Below are 21,152 nucleotides of genomic sequence, written 5' to 3'. Positions count from 1 at the left end.
CACAAATTTCTATCATTCATTTTGGACCACAAGTTTTAAAAGTCTTCCTTTCTTTCTTAAACTCCGTGTCGAGTCAAACTACCTCACATAAAATGAGATGGAGGGAGTAGTTGTTATCAAATAATTAATGAGCATTCGAACCAAATACTAGTATGAATAAACAGTTTTGGTGCTCCCCTTAGAGGCATGATGCAATATTACCTAGTACATGTACAATTCACATGGGAATTTTTAACATATCAACAGGTCTTGCATAACCCTAAGCGGAGCTATGTGCAGGTTTACATCCGATATATGTATTAAATTATTCACTAAATATTTAGAAATAGTCGAATGTAAACTTAATTATTATTGTATATTAACTTGAGACTGTTGTAGGAACCTTTTATATTTCAAAATATTAGATTCACCTATGCTCCTTTATTATTGTTTATCTCCTTCTATCAAATAGTTTAGATTCCAAAATGATAGTGTGCCATCTTAAGGTGTTTCTAAACATTCAAGATTTAAAGTTTAAACATTAAGAATTATAGTCCTTTCAAGTGACTAAATTTAATTATTTGTACATATTTTATGATTTCTTAAGATAAATATAGGATTTAGATTAAAGTTAAGATGGAACTTCATAGTCACTCCAATTTCTAAATGGGTGGATTTTATCAACAACCCTAAATGATAAACTGTTTAACTTATTATTAGTATTAGGATTTGATCTCCAATTCACGCAACTCACCCCACATCTATATGCACTCTAACCTTTTCTGCATCGTCCTGTTGTCATTCCTATGAATTAACTCCAACTACTATGTTGTAATATGGAATGTAAGTTTATTCATCATAATCAATAATATATTTTTTTGGTGTTCATTCTCTCTATTTTTATGTATTTATTCAGTCCAAATTATATCTCTATTGACTCATTTGGAAGCGTATTAATTATTGTTGAATTTATTTTAAAATTTAGCAACCATGAATGGAAAGACTTACGTTTCGAGAGACCTTATTTTATTTAAGCAATAATAGCCTAATAGGTTATTAGAAGAAGTTTGATACATTGGGACGAGCGTTGTCACAAAAAAAAGATTAAGTGGATTGTAAAGAAATTCTCAAAAGAATCAATTAGAAAAACCTTTCAATAACTTTGCATCTCAAAGAGCTAGAAGAATTAGTTTCGTAAGAAAATATATATATATATAAATATCTTTTTAAGTTTAAGGCCTTCATTTGATTTTCACTTTAGACCACTAATATGTTTGAGCCGTATAAAAAGAAGGGAAATAGGGCCTTTGATGGTCATCCTTGGACTCCGCTTAACCATTACATAATTTCATTTTGTGTTCCTATATTAATCCCTACATAACTTTATTCCTTTCTCATTGCAGCACTTTCTTTAATTTCCATTGCTGCATTCAAAATAAATACAAATAAAAGAGGAAAACGTTCATAGCAAGAAAAAAATGGCACCTAAAATCATTGTTCTTGCTCTGGTTTTCTTCGCCATGGCTTGTATGACCTCCGCCATTGATGATTCTACAACAGCAGCTTTGAAAGACGCAGCTAATGCTCCTATTCCGGTTGAAAGCAACAACATCATTGGTATTCTTTTTACGTACTTTTCAAATATATAAATAATTTCACTGTCAAAATTTTAACTGCATGTGTCACATAAATTGGGACAGGTACAATTAATGGGAGTGATGACAATGAAGCTGTAGCTGCTGCACCAGTTGGTGGACCAATTTCTGGAGTTACTTTTCCTGACATAAGCCTACCACCAACACCCAATGGAGCCACCACTAGCACTCTTGATTTCACCACAATTGCCACAATTATTGTTGCTGTTTCATTCTTTTTTTAATCATGACTGGAGCTTCAATCCACCTTATTTTTCTTGGTTACATATTTTCCTGTCTTTAATTTATGTTACATGTTATCTTGGACAATATGTAAAAGACATCATCTTTGTAAACCATGAAATTTTAATGAAAAATGAAAAACTTTGAATCGGATTTTCTCTTCTTCTTTAATTATGGAAAAAGGGTCTGAAAAATACTCCAACTTTGGACGAAATTGTTGTTACGATATCAAACTTTATGGAGGACCTTTTACCCCCTACACTATTTAATAGTGTATTTTAACGGTATATATGTGTCCACGTGGACACATTACTATTTATAATGATGCAATATTTATGATGTCTACGTGGACACATATATACCTTTAAAATACACTATTAAATAGTGCAGGGGTTAAAATGTCATTTTCAAAGTTTGGTAATGTTACAACAATTTCGATCAAAGTTCGGATATATTTCAAACATTTTTCCCTTAATTTATTGTGACGGATTATTGTTTACTCTGTTTAATGTATAGGAGGTTAAGAGTTTAATTCTTTTTAGATTCGGTTTGATTACTAATTATCAGTTAAGACAAAGTAAATATAAAGTATGTAGTTTTGTTAACATTAAAAGAATCAAGTCTGGATGTTTTCTAAGTGCTTGCAGGGGATTGAAACTATCTAGAGGAAAAAGATACAATTTACATTAGGGATATGCAAAAACCGATAAATCGAATTGAAAAAAAGTGCTATTGGTTTATGGTTATTGGATGAACGATTTTTAATGGTTTTATAGAAAAAAAAATTATCGGGTTATTGATTGTTTTGGTTTTTGAATATTTGTTAGGATTATTGGGTAAATTGATAACCTATTAAGACTAGTACTACTAGTTTACTCGTCATAAATATTAAATATTAATCTCAATATATTACTAGTTGTTGTTTTTGCCCCTTAGCCTTCAATTTACATTTCAGAGTAACTTTGAGTTCACAAATTCACGTTATACAGAATGTTAAAACCTAAAGAAAGAATTCTATTCTACCTAATTTCTCTTTGTTTTACACTTGCATAATTCTTTTCATTAGTTATTATTATTTATATTTCATGAGCATTAGTAAAGTTACATTATTGTCTAGTCGTGTCAAATTATTGGAGAAGTCATATATTTATTTTATAAGCTTTTTCTTATTGTTTACATAAAAAATCAAACCGCTAACGACCAAAACCGATAAAAAAATCTTATTGATTTAGTTATTGATTTTGCATATTTAAAAATAAAAAATTAATAGACTGAATCGATAATATATAAAATCAAACCAAATCAATCGATGCTACGGAAGAGATGACTATATGAATGCTTTCATTGGTCACTCTTTGCCTTTAGAGGATTGAAGGAAGCCAAATTTGCTGAATTGGAACTAATTAATAACATTAAATATATTTTTTATGTGATCTTCTCCTAATTGCATCAACTAATTAATAACATTAAATAAGAGGAGAATGAAGATAATCCAAAACATAAAAAATGAAGTTAAGAAAAGGTCATCAAAAATCTTTTTCCACCAATTCTCACCGGGCTATAATTACACTGCACAACTAAATAATTTTTAGAGAGGAGTATTGAAATCACCTTTGAAATGTAACTATATCCTCCAAGTTCCAACCCATGCGTCATTTTGAGTCGAAAGGAGGATATAGTTACATTTCAATTAAGATAAGTGTTAAAGAAAATGTCAATTGAAGTGCAAGTGAGTTTTTTTTACAAGTTTAGGGGGAATGTATGTATTTTTCCCTAATATACAACAATCAAAATTGACATAATATATAAATATATGTATAATTTACATAAATCTCATAGTGTAAAGAGTAAATTACATTTTATTCCTACTCTTTTTCTAATTACAATAATCCCTTAAAAATTTTACCTTCCGGATACATAAGTCATCATCCGGAAACATTAATTCACCATCCGGATACATTAATTCTAATACAAGAAAAAATCCTTCTGTTGCACTAAAAAAGGAATAAAATCTGAAAATCTAATTAAAGCCCATAAATTACGCTTACGTTTCTTCTTACTCTCAATCATACAGAGGCAAATCCTAAACAGAATGAAGAAATTCAAAATTTCAAATTGCCCCTGTTCAGCGAAGGTTTATTTAATTCAAAAACTTTTGTCGAGAGGATGAGCCATCGATCTAGCCATTCTCGCTGAAGAGGAACGCCTTGTCATTATCCGCTTCGGCCATGACTGGGACGAAACTTGTATGCAGATGGATGAGGTGCTGGCTTCAGTTGCAGATGCATTAACAAATTTTACTGTGATAGACCTGGTGGACATCACAGAGGTCCCTGATTTTAACACAATGTATTAGTTGTACGATCCATCAACTATCATGTTCTTCTTCAGGAACAGGCACATCATGATTGATCTTGGCACATGAAACAATAACAAGATCAGCTGGGCAGTCAAAGATAAACAAGAGTTCATTGATATTGTTGAGACAGTGCACCAAAAGATTACTCTACCAAGTATCGTTACTGAGTGTCTGTTGATATTGTATTTTGTTTGTGGAATATGCTTCTCCCAGTTCATCGAAAATCCTTTCAATTTTGATTCAAAATTGTTGAAAATTTTGAGATGCAAAATTCTTCTCCTAGTTCATTGAAGATCCTTTCAATTTTGATTCAAAATTATCGAAATTTTTGAGAAGATACATCATAAATATCTTTGCTACTTAGCATTTTACTATTTATGCATGTTGTTTAAATTGATAAGTATTGTATTTATACTAGATATATTAAATAAGTAATTGTTGCCCATAAGATGTTAGATTTGAGATCGATACATTACCATGTGGTAGTTGCTATGTAATTGATACATTTAGTATAAATTCGAATTTACGTATCATATCTAAAAAATTAGTGCATGATACATTCCATTTATGATTGTCGTTTAAATTGATAAGTATTGTATTTATTCTATATACATTAAATAAGTAAATGTTGCTCATAAGATGTTAGATTTGAGATCGATACATTATCATGTGATAGTTGCTATGTAATTGATACATTTAGTATAAATTCGAATTTACGTATCATATCTAAAAAATTAGTGCATGATACATTACTATTTATGTATCTCGTTTAAATTAATAAGTATTGTATTGTTACGGGATACATTAAACATGTAATTGTTGCTCATAAGTTGTTTAGTTTGAGATCGATACATGTAGTATAAATAAGTATTTATGAATCATGCCCGTATAATTTGAAGTAGCTATATATGTATCATATACAAAAAAAATTATGAATATGATAAACAATGATTTAGTTATAAAATAGTATTGCACATACATAACAAACATCTGATACATAGTCAATAAATAATTACCTTTGTTTGTGTTTTCCTGTAAAAAAAAAAAAGAACTGGAAAAAAGATAAATGAAGAACTACTCTTGATTAACTTTAAATCATTAATTGGGCAGAGAAAATATTTAAAATTCAAAAAAAAGGAGTAATGGAGGTAGCTGGTGATATAGTGGAGTGATTATAGGCATGAAAAAAGGGAGAAAATTGTGGAGTTGGAAGATTGAAAGTTATGTATCTGAAAAGGAGAGAATTTGAGAAAAAAGAAGGATTTTTGTAAATTTTTAAAATGGTAGGGAATAATAGAAAATAAGGTAAAAAATGGTGTGTAGTTAGAAATTTTTCCTAAATATATATTACCATTAACTTAGCTTCATTTAACAACTATGATCTTTAATTTTGGATATCCACAAATAGACAGTTAAACTTGTATAAAATTGAACAAAAAGATGCATTCATCCTACATGTTGTCATATATGACAATTTTGTGTCCTAGGTGATGTTATATGCGTATTATGCTATGTATGTCTACTTGTTCTGATTTATACTAATTTAGTGTCTTCTTATGAACACCTAAAATTGAAGGATATAAATATAAATCGAAACCAAAATATATAAAAGGTGTGTTTATATATTATGCAATCAAAATTTTAATTATAAGTTAGGTACTAGAGTCTAGATGTTTTTAAGAGAGAGTTGGAGCTCACTCGACCCGATTCGATTCGATGTGACCCGATCCGACCCATTTAGAAACAGTACATTAATAAACCAGAAGCGGGAGTAAGGGTTTATCACAGAAAGCATGCTAGGGTTCTGAAAGTGTTCTAGATTCATAAAGCAACTCTCTCTGTCACTGTCGCCGGAGATTATTATTTCCCGATCTGATCGAAAGCAGGTCACCGGGAACAATGGCGTTAGCTTTCGATGAATTCGGAAGGCCGTTTATAATACTAAGGGAGCAAGAACAAAAAACTAGATTAAGAGGCCTCGATGCTCAGAAGGCCAACATTTCTGCCGGAAAAGCTGTTGCACGTATTTTACGTACCTCACTTGGTCCTAAAGGCATGGATAAGATGCTTCAGAGCCCTGACGGCGATGTCACCATCAGTATGTTCTTCTTCATCCTTTTTTTGCTTCTCTTACTCTTCATTGAAGTTTGATCTACCTTTTTATGCTGCTTGGTACAACTTTTGGTAATCTACGTTTTTAATAAAAGTCGTTTGTGGTTTTGATTTGGTTTCTCCAGAAAGCATATTGTGTGTTTGGTTCGAAGGAGATTCTCATGAAAAGTGTTGTCCAGAAATGTTTGGTTGGTGAGCTTAGAATGTTTTCTGAAAAAATAATATTTTCAAGATTGATAATAATGCCAGTGAAATTTGGCAGTGTTCTGATAAAATCTCTTGAGTAGTAATGGTTGATAACAATGTCCAAGTATTGGTTGGAGCAAGTGAAACTCAGTTAGTGTTGGGATAGTTACAAAGGCAAAATGAATTCTGCACGTAAGTAAGGAAATAATGGAACCATTTTGCTGGAAAATGTATAGTTTTCTTGGGAAAATATTTTTTGGTTACCAAACACCAGGATATGACTTCTTTATGGGAAATATTTTGGCACATTGTATATGTAAATTACTGGATTCTGCATTGCTAGTGGTAATCCTAGTGTTCTAAATGACGATTTGAGAAACTGTAAGTCTAGGAGCTTGGTTCTGTATTGTGTATTTCATTTAGTTGTAGATGCACTAGTGATTGTAAAGAATTTTTTTCCGAGGTTGCAGTTGGTGAGGTTAAAAGTTTCTTTTTTTTTGTCCAGTAACTAGGCTTAGTAGAATGTCGAGTGTACAACTCTACATGGCTCTAGAGTCAAGTTAGTTAGGCCCCTAAAGTTGGATTCACCACAGGTTGCTTAAGTGCGTCCATTTCGCTTACTATGTTTGATGTGATGTATGGTCATATTAGTGCCTGCAGTCGTACTTGGTTTTGGAGGAATTCTAAGGGGCTAGTGCATATGCAGTGCAGATGTTCAAGCTTTCGATTGCCGTTTATCCATTTTGTTAATGGAAATTGGATTTTGACTCATAGAATTTGTTTTTTTGTTTGTATCAATTATTTGTAATTCTGACCTTACTGATAATTTTGAACAATTACGCAAGGAAATCATAACTCTAATATATGATTGAAAGGTAATAAGACTGCTTAGGAGACTATTTTTGGAGCACTTTATATTTAGAATATCTCTTTTGTTCGAGGAGTGGAGACGCGTGTCTAGCTTTGCTGTCTCATTGATGCCTGACATATAAATTCCTTTGCTACAAATTGTAGCTCCGTTGACCCAGCTTCTTAAGATCTTTTAATCAGTGTTCTGGTCCTTCTGGAAAGAAATTTTTGAGGTCAACCTTGGGGCAGTATACAATTATTTTCCTATGAGGCTTGCCTTAGTTGAAGCAAGCTTTTCGTTGCGTTCAGCTTTCCCTTCTTTCTGCCAGACGTGCCTCTATTCGATAGTCTTCTTATGTTTAGGAACAGTAGTTACTTGAACACATAGTTGTAACTACTATGAGCTCTTTCCTTTCTGATCTAACCTATGCAGACAATCTCATATCTTGTTTTGATGTTTCTAATATTGGAGATTTCAATTGTCAGCAAATGATGGTGCCACCATTTTGGAGCAGATGGATGTTGACAATCAGATTGGAAAGTTGATGGTTGAGTTGTCACGAAGTCAAGATTATGAAATTGGCGATGGAACCACTGGAGTTGTTGTCATGGCTGGGGCACTGCTAGAACAAGCTGAGAAGTTGTTAGAACGTGGTATTCATCCTATTCGGATTGCAGAAGGGTATGAAATGGCTTCAAGGATTGCAGTTGAGCATTTGGAGCATGTAGCACATAAGTTTGAATTCGGTCTGAATGACATTGAGCCTTTGGTTCAAACTTGCATGACTACTTTGTCATCTAAGATGTAAGTGACAAGTCAATTTCAGATACTGGTTGGAAATTTCTATGTAGCGAATTGGACTTTATGGCTTAACGAACATGCATTTTATTTATATATAACATGCATCATGCGTAGTATTTTGCTGCTTTTGATACTGTAACAATGCTGAAAACCCTGCAACAAAACTTGGTACTTGTTTTGACATGAATAATTTATTGCAGTGTGAATAGATGCAAACGTAGCATGGCTGAAATTGCTGTTAAAGCTGTTTTAGCAGTTGCTGATTTAGAGAGGAAGGATGTAAACCTGGACTTGATCAAAGTTGAAGGGAAAGTTGGTGGGAAGTTAGAGGACACAGAGCTAATTTATGGTATTATAGTTGACAAAGATATGAGTCATCCACAGATGCCAAAGCAAATTGAGGATGCGAAAATTGCAATTTTGACATGTCCTTTTGAGCCTCCTAAGCCAAAGACTAAGCATAAGGTTGACATTGATACTGTGGAGAAGTTTCAAACTTTACGCCTACAGGAGCAGAAGTACTTTGATGACATGGTCCAGAAGTGCAAGGTAAAATTACTGAATCTGTAAATGAGATAAGAGTTGAAAACATTTGTTGAAGCTAATCCCTTGTTCTATAAGGGAATGAAAATGGGAGGGTTGGAGCAACAAAAGACAGACATGTTTATTGGCTCTTATAGATATATTGGAGTAATGAGAAGTCTATGATCAGCTAAAACTAATAGTTCTTTCCTTGAACTTCAGGTGATAGTGTTGCAAAACTAGTTCCCTTCACTCTCTCACATCCATTTATTCTCTTAGCAAAGGAATTTGTTGTTCCCAGCCTATCATTGTATATGCAAAACTCACTTACGAATGAAATCCAGAGATATTTGTTCTCCTCTTTCTTGCCCCTTGTCTTGTAAGGTTATGCAATGTGGTCTGCCTATTGACATAAACAAGTAAAGGCAGTAGGTATGCCAACACTTGTGTTCACAATTACCACTGAGTCATATATAAGGGAACTTCATTTACAGCTTGTTTAGATGATTGTTACCTATTGTATTGTATCATATTGTTACTTTAAGTACAAGGTTTGTTTTAATTGGTACTTGAATTTATTGCATCGTGTAAATATTGTTTCAATACAACCTATGCACAGTTCTCTCTATTTATACTTACAAGTTATGTTCACAATTACCACTGAGTCATATATGTAATGGAACTTCATTTACAGCTTGTTTGGATGATTGTTACCTATTGTATAGTATCATATTATTACTTAAATTTTGTTGTATCGTGTAAATATGGTTTCAAGACTCCTGTTCTGTCTATTATACATACAAGCTACCATTTTCAATTTTTTTACTGTATCATATTGTTGAATCCATTGTAATGTAACGATGAAAAGTGCCATTTTATGTAACCACCAATTTCATGTGATCGTGTTGTTACCTTATTTGTTTTCTCATCTTGCTCTTATTATCTAATAATCTTATTTTTTCCTCTACCATACATTTTTTTAACTCTGCATGTACCATACTTTTTCTTTGTAATGTTGTACGCTCATTTTTTAAATTGATGGTGCATGATAATATGTTATGACAGTAAATAATACAATCTATCCAAACGTTGTATTCATCAAAACCATATAGTGTGATACAATATAAAACGATATGTAACAACCATCCAAACAATTTGTTAGTGAGATGAGATCTTTGGTGTGTGTTCTTTTTTTTCTTTTTTTTTTCTTTTTGATAACCGAGAAATCCGTCTGTGACCCGCCCTTTGGACCAATCACAGCCTTCTAAACTCGGTGGATAATGGGCCCGCCCCTCTACCCTTCTCCACTTAAATACCGGGCTTCGCTTTGCATGGTGTGGGGCTTGAACCTGCGACCTAAGCCACAAATCCTCCACCTTCTGCCACTTGAGCTAGGCCTTGGGGGCTTGGTGTGTGTTCTTAGGACTTAATATTGCAATATGTGTGCTTTTACATGCAGTTTATTTTTATCTGGACCTATTTTCCTTGTATTCTGGTGATTTCGCTTCTTGGAGTTTCATTTGTCTAAAAAGGGTGACATATCTAACAGGATGTTGGTGCTACCTTAGTTATCTGCCAGTGGGGTTTTGATGATGAAGCTAATCACTTATTAATGCATAGAAATTTGCCTGCTGTTAGATGGGTAGGTGGTGTGGAATTGGAGCTGATAGCAATTGCCACAGGTTTGTGTCTACTTATTGAATATGATGCCTTGCATATTTCACTGGTTCTGCTGGATCTGCTAATTTAATTTAATTTCTTCTTCGTGTTTGTGCATTTGGTTAGGTGGGAGAATAGTACCAAGGTTTCAAGAGTTGACACCTGAAAAACTTGGCAAGGTACTCTTTCCCTCTGTTTGTGGATGTACATTATGCATCTATGAAATGTTGTGGATTTATATGTGAAAGTTATTAGAAGATGATTGATTAGTTTTATTAAAGCTATAATAGGCTTATCTTAAAATTTATGGATATATAATGCACTTTTTACCTATATATTGTTAATGCCAAACATTGCATGAATATATTGTGGAAGTGTTTCTAATTCATTCATATGTTGGATTACTGGACATCATATCTTGCCACGTACTCTATGAGAGCTTCACCATTTAACTGACCTTCTATTGTGAAATGCACTTGTGGATTTGTAGTTCTCTGTAGTCTCTATGCTAAACATGATTTTTTATAAGTTCAGGCTGGTATTGTTCGGGAGAAAGCTTTCGGTACAACAAAGGATAGAATGATTTACATTGAGCATTGTGCAAATTCAAGAGCAGTAACTGTATTTATCCGTGGTGGTAAGTCTATTGCCTACGGAGATGCCTTAATTCTGCTGTTGATGGAAATTGCATGTTTTTTTTTGTCTACTTTTTAATTGTTGATCAATATTGCCTGTTGAAAATCCTTAGTTTATTACGCTACTTATGAAAATAGCATGTGTTTGTGGTTTATTTTCTAATTGTTGGTGAAAATTCACAAGAAATTGATTAAATTTTGGAGTTTCTTTCCTTTGCCCTTGCCCTGTCTGTACATGTTTTATTCGATTGACAGTATTATTTATGATTGAACTCTACAAATATGTGCTCCCTGAATCCAAATTGTGGTACATTATGTCATGACCTTCCCAAAAATGCTTCCTTAATGGCAATTTGCTTTAGCGTAACCACCCAGACAGTTATTGTGTGGACTTTTATTTAAATCTTACACTGCTAATCCTAGTGAAAGATTAGTTCTTGTTTGAATTTTTTTTCCCGATAAGTAGAGGCGAGTGACAACTCCAATTTGTGCCGAGTTGAAAAAGTTCAGCCAGTCAGTTTAATTAGGTGTCTGCATGGTTCAGATGGTCCTAACTTTACTTGGAGGTACCAAATCAAACAAACTATGTCTAAACCCAATGGTTTGATATGATTTGATTTATCATTTATGAAAAAAATATTTTTCCTCTTAACATTACAGTGTGAGTGAAAACCATTCCTCATAATAAGATGTTCTTTAGTAATTACTTGTCAACCACGATGAAGTTTAAAATGTATGTAACAAACAAATCTTTGAACCATAAAAACATTTTATTAAAAACGTACAGTGCATTTTAAAGGCCCAATGAAAGGCATTTCTCAAATAGTTGCTATTTTCCATAAGCAATAGAAGCGTAGATATCCCCTCTATATTTTTATTAGATGGAGATAATTATTGGGGTATTATCCTTCCATAAGTAGTTGTTTGAAGTTCACCTTAAAAGAAAGAAAATTTTAAAAGTTATCATCAAGCAAAATGTTTCCAAAATTGATTTTTCACTTGCGTATATTTTCTGTCATACCAAACTTAGTGCATTTTCATAAGATATAGACAAATAATCAATTCAATTATGATTTTCTATGGGTTTTAATTGACTCAACCAAATCAAAACTTTTCTGTTAATTTCTCTAGAGTGTTTGGTTGATTGGTTTACTACCCCACCTCCCCCCTTTAACTGTAACTAACTTGGTAGATGGGAACTAAACATATGAGTAAAACATAGTTTTCTCTCATCTAGGTTGGTGCCATTCGTTTTGCGTGGAGCACATTGTGCAACATGTTTTCTTACCTTGCAAATTTGAGGTTTTGTGCCAATGATTATCCAACACTACATGAAATGACATTGTGTATGACAAGAACTGTTATATATTAGGATGGCTGAGCTGATATTTGATCACTGTACAGGCAACAAGATGATGATAGAGGAGACAAAACGTAGTATCCATGATGCTTTATGTGTTGCTAGAAATCTTATTCGCAACAATTCAATTGTATATGGTGGTGGTTCAGCAGAGATTTCTTGCTCAATTGCTGTTGAAGCGGCTGCTGATAAACATCCAGGAGTTGAACAGGTATAATTTTTAGTTGTTTTTTGTAATATTTTTCTGTATTCATCTTTTGTATTAAAGTGTCTTTAGCTGAAGCCTGAATCCCTCTTTCTGCAGTATGCAATCAGGGCATTTGCAGATGCTTTGGATTCTGTCCCAATGGCACTTGCTGAGAACAGTGGTCTCCAGCCTATTGAAACTCTATCTGCTGTTAAGTCTCAGCAAATTAAGGTAATACTGACTTGTTAGTATGATACTTGTTAAAAAAAGAGTCGTTGTATGACATTTCCAGCTGTTAAGAGTGTTAGAAAAAGAAAAAGATACAGAAGCCATTATTTCCCATTTCTAACAATTGTGTTTATCACCTTAACGTCAAATCTTTTATGCAGGAGAATAATCCCTGCTGTGGAATAGATTGTAATGATGTTGGAACAAATGACATGCGTGAGCAAAATGTCTTCGAGACTCTAATTGGGAAGCAACAACAGATTTTGCTTGCAACTCAGGTTGTCAAGATGATCCTAAAGATTGATGATGTGATTACTCCTTCCGCGTATTGATGTTAAGTATGGAAATGCAAAATTTTCTTCGTCTTAGAGAAGATGAACGTTTTCCTTCTGGCTATGCAAACCAGAAGTTTTGTTGGGTGAAACTTTCACGATTTTATGCTTTGGCTTCTATGTTGTCTATTTGAGTAGAATTTTTGTGGTTGATGAATTTCACTTGATTGATGATCAGTTTCTGTCACGGTATTCTCCATTGAAAGATTATTTGCACCTTCATGGTATACTTTATTTGCAATGATGTAGCAACTATATTAAAATGATTATGTGCCTGATGGATTTTATTATTAAGGTACCACCATGGAGGAGCATTTAGACCACTCTTTGAGAATTACTTCTATAATGTGATGAAACTAACAACTATTTAGTGACAGGTCATGTGCATTCTGCTGTTGATGGTTAACTTGTTCAATTAAATTTAAGAACAAGTGAAATCATGTTAATTTCTTTGACATCCTACGTTCAAAGTTGAGATTTATGTTCTGTGGTTTACATTTTCAATGTCTTGTGGTACTTGTTAAATAGGAAATTTTCAGTCAGTACTATACTTAATGAGACTGTTGCACAACTTATAAAAACTCCAGTGAGAGATTGGAGTTCAAGGAATCGACCCAGTTTGTTGCATTAGCTAAGTTTATATGTCAAAATTGTTCATCTTATTTTGACATTCAACTTGATGCTAGCTTATAAGACTTTGGTTTAGTGGTAAGATTGCTATGTGTGAGATTTATTCAACTCACACGTTTGAACTCTAGCTATTATTCATCGAGTTTTGAATGGTGTGTTGTCGTCTATTAAAAAAGAGAAAAGTAATGAGGTTGATGCTTACATAGAAGAAGAGTAGAATGAAATGGCACAAGTTTCATGGATAGGCTATTTATGGGGAGGGTGGTGGCAAGAATGGTGACAAATTTATGTTTCATCTGAGGAATAAGGAGGCTTTTAATATGTGCATGTTAGTTGCTACTGGTAGTTGAGCGGTTAGGTCTTAGTATCATTGCTATCTGCAAAATTACATCTCTTCATTTATGACTTTTGTCTAAAAGATGCATTCATTTTGGTGACTACAAATTTCAGTCTACCAAATCATGGTCCTATTCATAGTGTACAAAAAAGTCCCTCCTTTTTAATTTCACTAAAGTTGCATTTATGTTGATCAACCAACCCATGTGAAGGAAACCCCCCAAGCGGGACACCTTCAACAGAAATAATAAATGGCAATATTAGGTGATGGAAATTCCGGGATAAGTTGGATTCCAGATGCTCGTAGCATTAGCTCAATAAAGTGATTTTGTTTTAGACACTCTTAATGGGAAGTAATCTCTTCTTCTCAATGAAAACTAAATAGTTAGGGTGGTGTATGCTCACTTTATTTTATAGACGTGCTCAAAATTGAAGTTAAAAGAAGTTATTTTGAAATGTCGTTTTGTTTAAACATAAATTTCACCAGGACGAAAAACAAGATTTATGAATGAAAAATATGATTATTTCATTTGAAATACTCTTCAAACAAGTATTTTTCCATATTTCACTAGTATTTCAAATACTGAAATTTAGGGTTTGCAAATACTGATGATTAAACAAGTACTTGCAAATGTTGTACATAGGTAATTATTCCTTATACAAATAGTACAATATTATTATGCCCCACAATATTCATTCATTCAATAATACATACAAGAGTTGCTGTCAATAATTGGCAGGGATCATAAAAAGACTAAATCATCAATATAACCTTAATGGAAGGGCATAATTGACAGAAACTTAACAACCCATATTACGTGACTCTCCAAAAATGTTGTCGTATTTGTGTCAAATTTCCAAAAATATACTACTTTTGAAATATTCTACACGCACACCCATCGGCATTTTTAAAGAGTACTACCAGAGCAACATTGGTAGTAACAAGGGAAATTGGGGCACAATAATTTCTAGTTGAAATGTGGTAGTAGTATTCACACTTGATCCTTGATTATCACATAACATTACAATGAGAGGGGGAGTCAAGTTACAAACTCATCAACCCATTTTTACATACTACATGGGAATTAACTGAGAGATTATAATATTTCACAATTTCTCAACAATACACTTAAAAAAAGAAAGAAAAAGAGAACATATAGTGCTAATTAAGATTATTAATAATCATATATATATATATTAATCAACATTTTTTGCCCTTTTTGCAACCAAGTGCACCAGCATTCATTGTAATAGAATTAACCAAAGTAGATGGCCTTGCACTTAAACTTGAAGCTTTAGCATAACTAGAAGAAGCTCCAGCACCAGATCTTATGAAAAATGCTCCATTAAGCATTAAATCACCTTCTGATCTCCAATTCCAATTCTTCCATTCACTTTCTGCTGCATCCTCATGTTTTGTCACCTGTGTAACAAACATCTTGTCACATTTTGTTGTCCCTACTTAAATAGGTTAATAAAGTAACTAACCATACTTTTTTATTTCACCAACTTTTTTCACTCCACTTTCATCTTAAAGTTGCTCAAGACTCTCCGAAATTATTGTCGCGCCTGTGTCGAATTCTTAAAAAATACACTATTTTTGGAGGATCCAACGTGCAAACTTATTTGAAGAGTAACTTTCATCTTTATGAAAGTTAGTTATATTTTGTTGTATCACTATTTCACCTAAATTATTTTTGACCTACTCTTTCTTTTACTGGTTTCAACTTTAGAATGCTGAAAAAGAAAGAGTGACACAAAAATGCTAGTACTATATTTTATTAACAAAAAGTTCCAATCTTGAAAATTAAAATATTGCTAAATACCTTTGAAACATTTAAACAACCAAAATATCACATTTTATTTTTTGAAAAAATATATTTATTTGTCAAAAGATTGGAAAGTGAGTGAAATTTACCTCCTTGTTGAAGATATCATTAGGAGCAAGGAATCTATTGCCTTGACTATTGATAGTTGGAGAAGCACTTCCTCCAATTGCATACATCTCCCAATGAGTGTAGTCATTATTCACCACATGGAAATATCCATGTCTACATCTATAAATCTCAAAAAAAAAAACTGTCTTATTACCCCTAATAAATGTAATAATAATTTAAAAAAAAAAGCATATTAGATCCAACATTTCTTTATTTTATTTAATTTTCTTACCTTGGCATCCTTTGCACAAGCCCTTCTCCAAAATGATTAAAAGCAATGGTAACTTGCATATTCTTGTCTCTAGTAAATGTATCACTATGTCCCAAAAGCATTACCTATAGATATAGACACAAATTCAAAATTTAAAGTCGATATATACATTTACAACTAAAGTTGAAAATGAACAAAAAAGGTTACATCAAGAACATACGAGGTCAGTGTTGATAAATTGAGTTAAGAAATTACTTAACTCAAGTTCTTACACTATATATGGCAGATTATTAATTACCTTGTTGTGATGTGTCATGAAATTATTGGAAATAGTAATGGCAGTAGAACCACGAATTGCATCAATCAAACCATCATTACAATTTGACAAAGAACAATGATCAACCCAAACATGACTTCCACCAAATATAGAAACACCATCTCCATCTGATATTGTTCTCCAACCATAATGTTGTGGTGAATCTCTAACATAAGCATTTCCACCTTGTTTACAATCATGAATATTTAATCCATGTATAATAATATTTGTAACATATTGTATAGTTATACATGGACCACCAGCAATATGTACACTAGCACCTCTACCATCAATTGTCTTGAATGAATTCAACATTAATTCTTCTTTTAACTTAATAACCATATCTCTAGAAAATATAATCCAAAGTGGTTCATCTTGAATTGCACCATATCTTAATGTTCCAGGCTTTGGGTTCACTGGATCATCACTAGTGTCAGTAACTATGTAGATGTTACCATCTTTACCACCAATTGCTTGTTTGCCAAAGCCAATTGCACAATCAGCTAGTCTTTGTCTGTTTTTTTCCCAATTAGGATCACATCTCCAACAATCATCAATAGGATTGCCTGTGCCACATGATAAATAGCCTAAGTTCCTTCTTGATGCATTGATTTTCCTACAATAGTGAGAAAAAAAGGAGTCAACATCCGAATTATAGAGCTATGACACGAACGAATAAAATGTTGAATTTCGTCACACCAGTCTCTGCTAGGGGGTTGTTACTCATTTTTGTACTTGCATTTTGTTTTTACAAATAAAATAAATAAGATTCTCTTAGCTCCTTCGTGAGATTTAACTCCACTAAGATGATAAGCATAGTAGGTCCAAAACCCAAGGAAAAAAAAAGACAATGTGTAATTTGATAGTAATATTCCATTTCAGTTAAAAAAAAATGCAGTTAGATGTCTGGGGCAATGTAAGTGAGCAACTCATATATTAATGATTGACTCCACGATTTCTTATGGACACATAGTCAGGGAGTCGACCTCCCCACTGTCCCCTGCCAGTACCCTTCATAACGCAAGTACATAGAAATCTTGATCTGTTTACTTATTCCCTCAAAAAAACAAAAAAAACCATGATTGCAATATGTTGACAACTAGCATAAAAATAAGAAAGTTGTAATAAACAAGGATTCATACAACCGAGCCCAATTTTTTTTGATAATAAGAGTAAGGGTGTAAAGTGTCATACTCATTAACTTCTTGGACTATAACTTCAGGGTCAGGAACATGAGAGGAGAATGTGAAAATAGGAGATAATAGAGTAAGAAGGAGAAGAAAAGAAAGTGGCATTCCCATTTGAAATCCCCTTTGTGCTGTTAAGGGAAGAGAAAATAATGGAGTTTGGAATGAAGAGGTTGTGGAACTTTTGGAGGGGTTTTATATACAGGGGAAGAGATGATGAGGGGAGTTATGAACCAACCAAACACCACTTGGACCTACATGCATCTACTATTCCACAAATTTGATATTACCCCACCTTTTACGGAGTGGTATGTACTTTTTTATTCTTGATTAAAGGTCTCGAGTTTGAGTCTGCTCGGTATAAAGTCGCTTTTGATAGGGGCATTGGGAAGCATATTTGAATTTAACTGAACTCCAATGCGGATTTTAAAGTACTTTTAATTCTTGATTAAAGATCTCAAGTTTGAGTTTGCTCGATACAAAGTTTCTTTTGATAAGAGCATTGGGAAGAAAATATGAATTTAATCGTGCTCCAATGTGAATACTTTAGTACTTTTTCATTCTTGATTAAAGGTCTCGATTTTGAGTCGGCTGAGTATAAGTCGCTTTTGATAGGGGAATTGGGGAGCAAATATGAATTTAATCGAGTCTCAATGCGAATATTGAATATTGAGTGGTAAGTGCTTCTTTATTCTTGACTAAAGGTCTCGAGTTTGAGTTTGTTGGGTATAAAGTCACTTTTGATAGAGGCATTGGAAAATAAATCTGAATTTAATCGAGCCTCAATGCAAATATTGAACACCGAGTGTGAAATAAAAAAAATGGTTATAGTGTAAATATTTTGTTACACAATTAATGTGTCTTAACTAATTATAGCAAATTATGTACTGTAATTTTATGTTACCTAATCTAGATTACTGATATTTAATCTAATTGTATGAAAATATGTACAATGTCTTTGACAAAAAAGGTAGAAGAAAATAATAAGAGGAGACATTGGAAGGGACAAAAGTGGTTTTCTTCTTTCATATATTAATGTTTGTAATGTGTCTCCACGGGAAAATAAATAAAAAATCATTTTCCATGGAACTTTGTTTTTGGGGTTCGGTTAATGAATCAAAACTATTTTCCAAAATATATAAATATATTATCTATCTATATATAAAAGGAGAAGAAAAAATGCCACGTGTCAGCACCACAAAAAAACTATAATTATTATTAATTAAAAAACTGATGGTAAAAAAACAATAATTACCATTAAAAAATTTAAAAACTTATTTTTAAAAAATATTTAAAACGGTCAATTAGTAGTTAGTTGTAGAAATGGTGGTAAAAAAACAATAATTACATTGTGCTAATTATGTCATTTTTGTTTTAACTAGGTTTAATCATCACGTATTTATTAACTATGTTAATTTGGAATATAAAATTATAACTTTAGTTACATTATTTGATTTGATATAACGGTGCATGTCCTATGGAATAAAGTCTAGAGTACAAATTATTGACTCACTATCAATATAAAATGTCATTTTTAGAACTTGTATTCTTTATTTTTTTTAAAAAATAAAATAATAATAATTTGAATGTAGTTGTTCCTAATTAAAGGCTAACTGCCTTTTTATAAAATAAAAAAAACAGTGGGATAATTTTAAAATTTTTGTAAATGTTAAGTATTATTTTTTACATCTATCTATATATCAGTACCACAATTATTCTTGAATTTTAGTTTTAAAACTGATATTTTTATTTAATTTAAATAATAAATTCAGTTTTAAAAACAAAGAACAATATAAAACCTTTTTAAAAAAACATTCTTGAAACTTAACATTTAAATTCAATTTTAAAACAAATAACAATATAAAACAACTTTTTTTTAAAATCTGTTTTGTAACTTAATATTTAAATCCAACTTTAAAAATAAATAACAATATAAAACATTTTTTTTTTAAAAAACATATTGCAACCTAACGTTTAAATAGGTTTAAAGCATATTTAAGCAATATAAAAAATTTGCAAAGAAAATATTATTATAAAAACAGAAAAACATAAGAACGCATCCATTGCTACAGAATTTCTAAAGCAATCTAATAATCTATTCTTTTTTAACTTTTATTTTTGTTTTAAAAAAAAAAAACTTCTACTACAAATAATTATCCCTAAAATTCCTCACCCACTTACTTAACTTCCTATCCCAAAAAAAACTCAACCGTAATTCACTAAATTTAAATAGGACAGTCTTTTCTTTAGTTTTTCTAGGAAAAAAATGCATTTCAATAAAGGAAATTCAAAGCAATAATAATCCTTACCATTCATGGAAATGTAATTTTTTTTTTGCATATTTCCTCTCTTTTTCTTCTGTTTTTTGTGGTTTACATTATCAATAATTGTACTTTATTTTGAAAGTTCTAGATGTTGAAGATGATCAATTGATGAAGTTAGGATCAAGCCATTTATGTTATGAATATATGTAGTTGAAGAAGGAGAAATACTTTTAAGACTATATCAGATAACTATGCCAAACATGTAATATTTTAATTTTTTTCATCTTATATTTTGTTTCAAAATTAAATTGTGTTAGATGTATTTACATATAATTTATGATTTTTTGTTTACTGCATATTTCATATTTTTCATTTTTTAATTTTTTTTTTTTAACATGCAGATAATGATGAAACTATAATGAAAATTTTGAATTGAAAGATTAGAAGTATTTGAATTTTAAGATATTATTTTTTTAAAAGAAAAAAAAATTATTAACTTAATTCTAAATAAACTCTTACTATTTTACGAATTTATCTTTTCAGATGTTAACAAATATATTTAACTATATTTAATTTTAATTTACATATAAATGAAGATAATAGTACTATCTCTCTATATGTAATATAAATGAAAGTTGATATATATATGCTTGCAATTTATTTATTTATCGGATGATGCTGAAAACGTTAATTTATTTATCGGATGATGTTGAAAACGTTAATATGACAACGACTACAATGATAATGACGACGATGTTGATGATATCAATATTACAACAATGAAGATGAAAGTGGACAACAAAAGGAATATTAAGATGACGAAGGAGATTAAGAAGAAGAAAAAAGAATAATCAAGAAGAAACATAAAAATGACTGAAAATGATAAAAGAAATACAACAAAGTAGATCATCATTTAGCATTTTGAAACATTGCAAGATTATACTGGCAACGGTAAAGGAATAAACATAGTTTCATTTCATCACCACAATGTGATGATTCGTATTTGTCAGACCATAACACTTCGTTCTTTTTTTAAATATCCAGGTAAATATATCAATGTTATGTTGAAAATTCATAAAGTAAAACATAAATATAAGTGATAATTTGTAAATCTTATAATATAAAATTTGCATAAACTTTCTTTTCTTTATAATACGTAAAGAGATAAGATTTATTACCCACAA

At 31.7% G+C, this 21,152-nt stretch overlaps 3 protein-coding genes across 3 annotated transcripts; 2 read left to right on the top strand and 1 right to left on the bottom strand.

The window, feature by feature from the left end:
* Positions 1 to 1,363: 1,363 nt before the first annotated feature.
* On the top strand, positions 1,364 to 1,965 carry LOC102598902 (uncharacterized). Its single transcript, XM_015306314.1, has 2 exons — positions 1,364 to 1,596; positions 1,680 to 1,965. Exons 1-2 carry the CDS (start codon positions 1,458 to 1,460, stop codon positions 1,856 to 1,858), a joined length of 318 nt encoding a protein of 105 aa, XP_015161800.1. The 5' UTR covers positions 1,364 to 1,457; the 3' UTR covers positions 1,859 to 1,965.
* A 4,019-nt stretch (positions 1,966 to 5,984) lies between these two features.
* On the top strand, positions 5,985 to 13,410 carry LOC102598571 (T-complex protein 1 subunit epsilon). The gene is made up of 9 exons (XM_006341722.2): positions 5,985 to 6,313; positions 7,849 to 8,167; positions 8,365 to 8,713; positions 10,236 to 10,368; positions 10,472 to 10,524; positions 10,880 to 10,982; positions 12,385 to 12,551; positions 12,645 to 12,758; positions 12,917 to 13,410. The coding sequence occupies exons 1-9, from the start codon at positions 6,115 to 6,117 to the stop codon at positions 13,085 to 13,087; spliced, it is 1,608 nt and encodes a 535-aa protein (XP_006341784.1). The 5' UTR covers positions 5,985 to 6,114; the 3' UTR covers positions 13,088 to 13,410.
* Positions 13,411 to 15,022: 1,612 nt separating this feature from the next.
* Positions 15,023 to 17,878, bottom strand: LOC102598232 (probable pectate lyase 5). The gene is made up of 5 exons (XM_006341721.2): positions 17,712 to 17,878; positions 16,500 to 17,133; positions 16,223 to 16,326; positions 15,972 to 16,110; positions 15,023 to 15,476 (listed from the first exon to the last, which is right to left on the bottom strand). The coding sequence occupies exons 1-5, from the start codon at positions 17,816 to 17,818 to the stop codon at positions 15,255 to 15,257; spliced, it is 1,206 nt and encodes a 401-aa protein (XP_006341783.1). The 5' UTR covers positions 17,819 to 17,878; the 3' UTR covers positions 15,023 to 15,254.
* Positions 17,879 to 21,152: the final 3,274 nt, after the last annotated feature.

This window comes from Solanum tuberosum, unplaced genomic scaffold (assembly GCF_000226075.1).
Source record: "Solanum tuberosum cultivar DM 1-3 516 R44 unplaced genomic scaffold, SolTub_3.0 scf00027, whole genome shotgun sequence".
NCBI classification, from domain to species: Eukaryota; Viridiplantae; Streptophyta; class Magnoliopsida; order Solanales; family Solanaceae; genus Solanum; species Solanum tuberosum.
Note: the sequence above shows the minus strand (reverse complement) of the source record. Positions and strands in the feature narration are given on the sequence as shown.